Source organism: Sinocyclocheilus anshuiensis, unplaced genomic scaffold, assembly GCF_001515605.1.
Source record: "Sinocyclocheilus anshuiensis isolate Anshui unplaced genomic scaffold, SAMN03320099.WGS_v1.1 scaffold1309, whole genome shotgun sequence".
Classification (NCBI taxonomy): Eukaryota; Metazoa; Chordata; class Actinopteri; order Cypriniformes; family Cyprinidae; genus Sinocyclocheilus; species Sinocyclocheilus anshuiensis.
The window spans coordinates 85,525-93,026 of NW_015548286.1; the positions used below are offsets into that span (position 1 = coordinate 85,525).

Here is a 7,502-nt window from a genome sequence, read left to right on the forward strand (position 1 = left end):
ACAGACACACACACACACACACACACACACACACACACACAGAGATTTCATTGATTTATTTCCCAAATTGCACTGCATGCTCTAAAATACACCTATGTTTCAGGAGTTTAGGACACAGAATAGGACAATAACTATTTTTATTTCCTATTTGAGTTTATGTATATGCCTTATTTTTTAAGATTAACTGTTTTTTTTTCCCAAAGTATTGTTAGATGCCAGTGTTTCCTGTCATAGCTATGCAAGGATTTGATTTGATTTCAAAGACAGTATCATAGCTATTGAACTCGTTCTGGTTATGATTATGATTATAAATCTGTATTTAACCTCTCAAAAAGAGATGCTAAAGTCTGATTTTGTGATGGCGGTGCTTTAAAATTAAACCATTATAATCTTAATTGAAGTGATGAAGAAAGTCTGACAGTAATGAGTGTTGAGCACTACTGTAAGGTTAACCCTGCCTGCTTTAAATGTTTGAAGATGATTAACAGTTGAAAATATTCTTTAGAAACGTAGAAAAGTAATCAAATGTAATCAGTTACATTAATAAAGTAACTGAAATAGTTACACTACTTATTACATAGGGTAACTTGTAATCTGTAACCTATTACATTTCCAAAGTATTAACATTACGCAACAACACAAGTCCAACATTAGTAACATTACGCAGCTCAAGGTTTTTGTACACTAATTTTAAAAAGCCAGTCTAAAATTACTGCTCACATGATGACGATAATTTTTTCCCCCTTTTAAAACTCTGTTGACTGCCAGCTTTCAGTGGCACTGAAATTAATGAATCCACCACATTTTATAAAGAGCCTCATTGGCATAGAAAGGAGGCATGTTTACACAGTAAACAATGACATTTTAAATACTAAACTCTATAGTGGCACAACTGTTGACTTCGCCTGACTGCAAATCTGTGCCACCAGTGTGCTAGAAATTCAACACTTAAAAAAAGAACCTTGATCAGGTTCGCTCAGCTGTAACACTGGACAATCTGTTTAAACGGGCAGGAATCGATAACAGATCTGTACAGGACTGGACGTGGGCACTGAAGTCTTTACCTATTGATTGAGACATTCTCAGTTGAAGTGTAGTCCTGTTTTAATAGCGTTATTAAGAGGTTTCCCCTCAGTGGCCTGTGTAATCCTGGGCAATCGCACTCAGGAACAGCCGCTGCAGCTGGCCTAATAGCTTTAACCTGACTCCTGGTGGAAGTCACGGCTAGTTTTGACAACCGGCATTAATACGATTTTTTGCACTGTTCAAAATGATCGTTTTAGTCATAGTGCATCCTTCTTTAAGACATTTATGCCTCTCTCTGACTGCATTTGCATGCACAAGGATATTCTCATATTTATTGGAATTTGGTCATGTTTTGATTATGAAGGTATGGTGACACATCGCTGCCACACATATTATTTTTTCCACTCAAATATGTCGTAATAACGAGATGTTATGGCATAATTATCTCGTTAAAACAACATCTTTTCTCGAAATATTCCAAGACCAGGTTTGATCTGATCATCTTAAACAAGTCATATCCTCTGGGTCTGATTGCAATTACTGGATAGCATTATATTGTAGAAAGATTGGAGATTAATCCTAATAATGCCACTTCAATAAAAACAATAACATTAAAATACATTTAAAACAGTGTAACTTCAGGAGCGTGCAGATCCTCGTTTATCTCAGGACTGTGGCGACAGCAGCGCGGACAATCACCTCGCTCACATAATGTAACATATCTTCTATGACGGAAAAAAACATTGTTTTTGTGACATATGTCGTTATTACGAGAAAATGTGTGTTGTTTTAACAAGAAAAAGATATAATTTTAACGAGATAATTATGTCATTTTAACGGCATAAAGATGTAGTTTTGACGAGAAAAAGATCTTGTTTTAACGACATAACATCTCGTTATTTCGACATAATGTGAAAAAAATAATATGTGTGTGGCAGCAATGCGTCACCGTATAAAGGTGCCATGTAAACATGTTTTAACCCAATTTACCATTAGCCAATATTTTAAGCTAAGGAAGCCTGCTTCTGCCACTGAATTTAAAAAAAAAAAGGTAATTGCAACTTTTTTTTATCTCGCTATTCTTTTTCTTCAAATTGCCTGATATAAACTCACAATTCTGACCCTTTTCACAGAATTGCAAGATGTAAGCTCGTAATTACAAATTATAAAGACAGAACGATATAAAGTCTCAATTGCATGTTATAAAGTCAGAATTGCGAGTTTATATCTAATAGGGTCGCAAAGGGGTGGAAAATTTCCGGCAACTTTCCAAAAAATCCCTGGAATATTCCAAAAAAAATCCTGGAAAGTTTCCAACATTTTTGGAATATTTCCGAAATTTACTGGAAATTTTCCACATTTTTGCAACCCTAATATCTAATAATTCTAACATTATATCCCGCGATTCTGACTTTATAATACGCAATTGTGAGTTTATATCTCGCAATTCTGAGAAAAAATAATTGTGAGATAAAAAGTCAGTGGTGGAAACAGGCTTCAATAGACAACTGACAAATGCCATGTAACATTCTTAGGATCTTTCACTGCAACAAGAAACTCAAGTTTGTAAAGAAGATTTGTGAGAAGAGAGATGGAGATTTTTGCAATAATATTTAAAAGGCCTGATTTTTGTGTGAACACATTTTACCAAAATGTGATGGACAAGAAAAGACTAAAAGTGAGAATGGCACTGACCGGAGGAAAGCAGGATCACGGCTTGCAGCAGTGCCACCTCCGAATCATCCAGGTTGAAGGAGGACAGCGAGACGCCCAGATCAAAGATGGCGTCTGAGACCACGCCCAGACCCCCGTTCTTGAGCTGGCCCCGCGTGACGGCCATCTCCCCGTTCAGCGTCAGAGTCTCGCTCTCGGGATCGTATCGCACCGCCGCTCGCAGGGACATGATCTCCATACAGCAGCCCTTCAGCAAAATGATCTGGTCCTCACAAGGCAGCTGAACAATGACACAAATTACACATTTATCACATTCATAATATGTATAATTGTGTATCCAAACATGGGTAACTTCTAAAATGAGTTGCATTTAAAGTTGCAGAAAGCGATTTCTGGAAAACGCTGTTGATATTTGAAATCACCAAAACAAATAAGCCCTTACCCAAAAGGATCACACCCCTGTCTTGATGCCTGTTCATATATATGCTATATAATAACGATTAAGGGGTTAAAGCGGTCACTAAAATCTCACTTTCGGACACACTTCTGGAGTCGACGCTTGAAGCGGACTGTGGAGAAGGTTTAGACATTCCAGGCTTATAAGGCGTGGAAATTAATGTCTATTTATCATAGCTGAAGCGAAGGAAAATAATAATGCAAATGAACAAACAAGCGAAGATGACACACGAGTATATTCAAGCAAAAGACAGCATATCTTAGTTGTGTGAAATGCAGCAAAAGCAATGTTACTCGCATATCAAGAAGAAATAAAGCATCCGTTTTCAGGTCTTCCCGCTCTTTAAGGTCTCTCCATCGCTGGAAAGCTTCTCCAATATTAACGCGAGGCCTGATCGTAACCCTTCTTAAAGTTATACTCCCCTGACTAGGGATGTCTTTTGTCTAGGTTTTTGTGCCCCCGATCTGATCTGAGTCAATGAATATTGAGTATCTGCCGATGCCGAGTCCCGATCCGATACTTGTATTTCCTAGTGTATGGTGCTCACTTATTAAACCAAGATATTAAGTTATTAATCCAATCAAACGTATACAGAATTGTGCAGAGAGTATATATATATATATTATAATATGATACAATCCATCTACGTATATATATATATATATATACATATATATATATATATATATATATATAGTACTGTGCAAAAGTCTTCGGCCATTAGAATTTTCACCAACAAAAAACTAATGGTTTTAAGTCAGCTGTTTCTATCTTTTGCTGTAGTGTGTCAGTAGGAAATATCAGTTTACATTTCCAGACATTACTTTTGTCATTAATTGTAGGCTACTAATCCAGTGAGATTTTTGTATGCCCAAGGAGTCTGACAACAGCCAGTGCTGCACACATAGATCTGATCGCACCATCATCCAGTCTGTCTGAGATTACATGAAGAAACTGAGACAGACTAAATCCAGAAGAACTGTGTCAACATCTACAAAACACTTGAAGAACAACTGGCTGTTGTCAGACTCCTTGTGCATACAAAAATCTCACTGGATTATTACAATTAATGGCAAAAGGAATGTCTGGAAATGTAAACTGATATTTCCTACTGACACACTACAGCAAAAGATAGAAATAACGGACTTAAAAGCATTTTTTGTTGGTGAAAATACTAATGTATAAAGGCATTGGTAGACTGTAAACAGACTGTGTGGTCACAATTATGAATATGGGACTGGTGATATAAAATCCTCCTGTTTTAAATGTAAAATAAGCAGAATCATTGCAACATAAAGGGAAAAAAGTGGAGACATGGTTAGAAAGCATGAAGCTTGCGGTGTCAGAATGCCAGTCTGTCATAAGCACAATTGAGCTTCTTCTTTTCCTTTTAACGGCGGTTGGCAAACACACTTAGGGATGGGTGTATCGATCCTGAAGTATCGATATATCAATACTGATGCGAGTATCGAAAATATCAATACTCAAAAAAAAAATATCGATACTAAGGTGTTTTATTTACCAGTGATTTTGTTTAACAAAAAATAATAATTAATGCATACAATATGCATTGAATTGGACGAATAACCTATGTTAGCGAATAATAATTGTGTAGGATAGAACTATTTTCCTGCTTATCTAAACGCATGCAAATGTTGCAAGAAAAAACCAATCAATCACAGAGAGCGTTCACTCCCAAAAATATAAGAAAGCATTGACGCTTTTGAGAACGGCAGCCCAGAACAATGCTTATCAGAGGACAGAAAAAAACATGTTTGAGTTATTTCACAATAAATAAACTGAAATTGTAGCCTACATAGTTTGTGCAATTACATTTATTTAAATGGAACGTTAAAAGTTCATATTGGTCATGTTCTATTCAGTAATGTTAGTATAAATCATACACTGTCAGAATAAAAACGTTGCATTTTATGCGTGCAACAGCCTGTCACTGGCAGTCCCTTATGAAAATGAACTATGGTTTTACTAAAGTGACCGTAGTTCAACTATAATATTTGTAGATTTCCATGGTTACCACTACAGTAAAAATATTTTAACCACGTGTAAACAAAAGTATAACCTTGCAATTAAGGCGTTGTAATTAAGGCGTATTGAATGCTAAAATGCGTTTCAAATATAAAGTTAAGTGGATATCATTACCCATTTTACTCTTAATAATTTAATAAATTTCATAATTTAAAAATTCAGTTTAGAAGTATCGTATCGGTATCGATATCGACAATACTGGCCTTTAAATGTATCGGTATCGTATCAAAATCAAATGAAGTGGTATCGCCCATCCCTACTTAAAGGTGCATACTGCCACCTACTGCACGACACCGGCATGACAGCTGACGTAAAATAAGGATCGGCACAGGATAGCCGTTACCGATCAGCTAAAAAACGCTCAATTGGCCCATATCCTGATCCTTGAGATCAGGTTGGGACATCCCTACCCCTGACCTTTTCCTCTTTTGTATTTTCTCTGTCATCTCTCTCTATATACAGTCGTTCTGCTACTGTCCGTCTTGTGCACTGAGCTTTCTGTCCTCCCCCATCATGAGTGTATACGCCCCTTCGTGCTGACTGGCTATAAGTGTGTTTTGGTGCTCGGTCCGATCCACTTTTTAACAGCGTTTTTCAAACATCGCTTACTGCACCTTTAATCTCATTTTTAAAGTATTTAATTCCCTCATTGTGATTCATCTTCGGTAGCTTTGATACATTTGTTCTACAGGACATCGACCCACATCAACCAACCACTTGGTTGGATGTAGTTTCGAAGGAGTTTCATTCCCTGTGTTTGATGCACTGTACACAGAGCTGGGTGGTAACTGATTACATGTAATCTGGATTACATAATCAGATTCCAAAAATAAAGTACTTATAATTAGAGTATATTACATTTCATAATACTCATAATCAGATTAAAGTTACTTTTGTATGGATTGCATGATTATATATTATTCACACAATGACGGTAAATCTTTCATAATTTATAGATTCTTCCTAATTCTTCTTTTTTTCACTTTTTAATTTTCCTCTCTCTACTGTGTGTCATACCATTTAGCTTTGACTATATTCACAGTATAGAATGGTCATGTAAATGACATGTAAATAACTTTGCAAACCATGCTTCGGAATCTGGGTGAAAAAGGCTCCTCTCAAGCAATTAGAACATGTATGAAACAGATAATTATGCAAGTTACTAAACACTGGTGATGCATAGCTGTGTCTTCATCATATCCAGTGACCTTCAGTAACTGAAAGACTTTGGGAGTGTAATGTTTGACACTAAATATTTACTTGAAATATATCTGAGGAAGTTAATATTTCAAATAATTTAACAACATTCACATGTTTACAGTTTGATGTCGCTTAGTGGTCACACTGACATGCAGGCAAACTAATTAAATATTTCTATTTTAAGTGTTCAAGTGTTTAAGTAATTTATTTTACATTTTTATGATTTAATATATTATTAGCTTTTTATCATCTCACAAACCCACTGCAGTTTTTACATTAAGCGCAGTTTGGGAAACCCTGGTTTAATGTAATGTCTAATGCATTTTTTGATGTTGAATATATGTTCTTTCTATTTGCTTATTCATATCAATCTCTGTATCAGCTCTGATTGTTCTTACCTCACAGAACATGGGCAGCTTTTTGGCAAAATCCACAACACGAGTGATGGCGGGGGTGATAATTTTTGTAAACTGACTGAAGGCTTCGATGTCCACTTTGCTCCCCTCTGGTGCGTTGACGATGGGTGCAGAACCGATGTCCTCGGGCTGCAACGACAGGAAGGGGAGGGGCATCGAGCTCAGTAACACAGGCACTTACAGGAAGTGGACAATCACAGAGACGAAGGTGTGACACAGCAAATCCTCATTCCCCTCTAAAGCACGAAGAAGGCCAGAGATACAGCAAGACATCATCGAAACAAGAGTGGAGCCCAGTTATTAAGAGGGAAAAGAGGAAAGATGAGAAACTTAAACTAGAGGAAGATCAGAGCAGAGAAGCATCTTTGATATCTCCTTCTGTGTGGAGCTCATTGACTAGGGTTATCCACTGATATTTGGATGTTATTTTTATTTATTTCTGTAAAGATTTGTGCCCTTCTGACCAGAAAAATGTGATGTGAAAGACATAGCAAAAAAAAAACAGAAAGCCAGACTGAGGGTCAAAAGAAGACTGGGAGCTGAGTACAGCACAAATCCAGCCTAATGTTCCCTGGTGACATTAGTCAATTATTCAGCTTTCCTCTTCTGTGTACACCTTCATTCTGACACAGCGAGCAGAGAGCTACACAAACACGCCAAACAAATGCCTTAAGCATTCAGCA

General features: G+C 36.8%; 1 protein-coding gene across 2 annotated transcripts in view; it reads right to left on the bottom strand.

Moving 5' to 3' along the window:
* The window catches only part of LOC107655883 (thyroid hormone receptor beta-like), a 12,174-nt gene that overhangs the window by 2,595 nt on the left and 2,077 nt on the right, over positions 1-7,502 (bottom strand). Inside the window, exons 1-2 of one of the 2 annotated variants that reach the window (XM_016443497.1) lie at positions 6,802-7,467; positions 2,722-2,980 (exon numbers count right to left, since the gene is read on the bottom strand). In XM_016443497.1, coding sequence (XP_016298983.1) covers positions 2,722-2,980; positions 6,802-6,975 — 433 coding nt within the window. In that variant the 5' untranslated portion in view covers positions 6,976-7,467. Of the gene's footprint in view, positions 1-2,721; positions 2,981-6,801; positions 7,468-7,502 lie in introns of those variants that run through there. The other variant, XM_016443496.1, reaches the window with a different exon arrangement.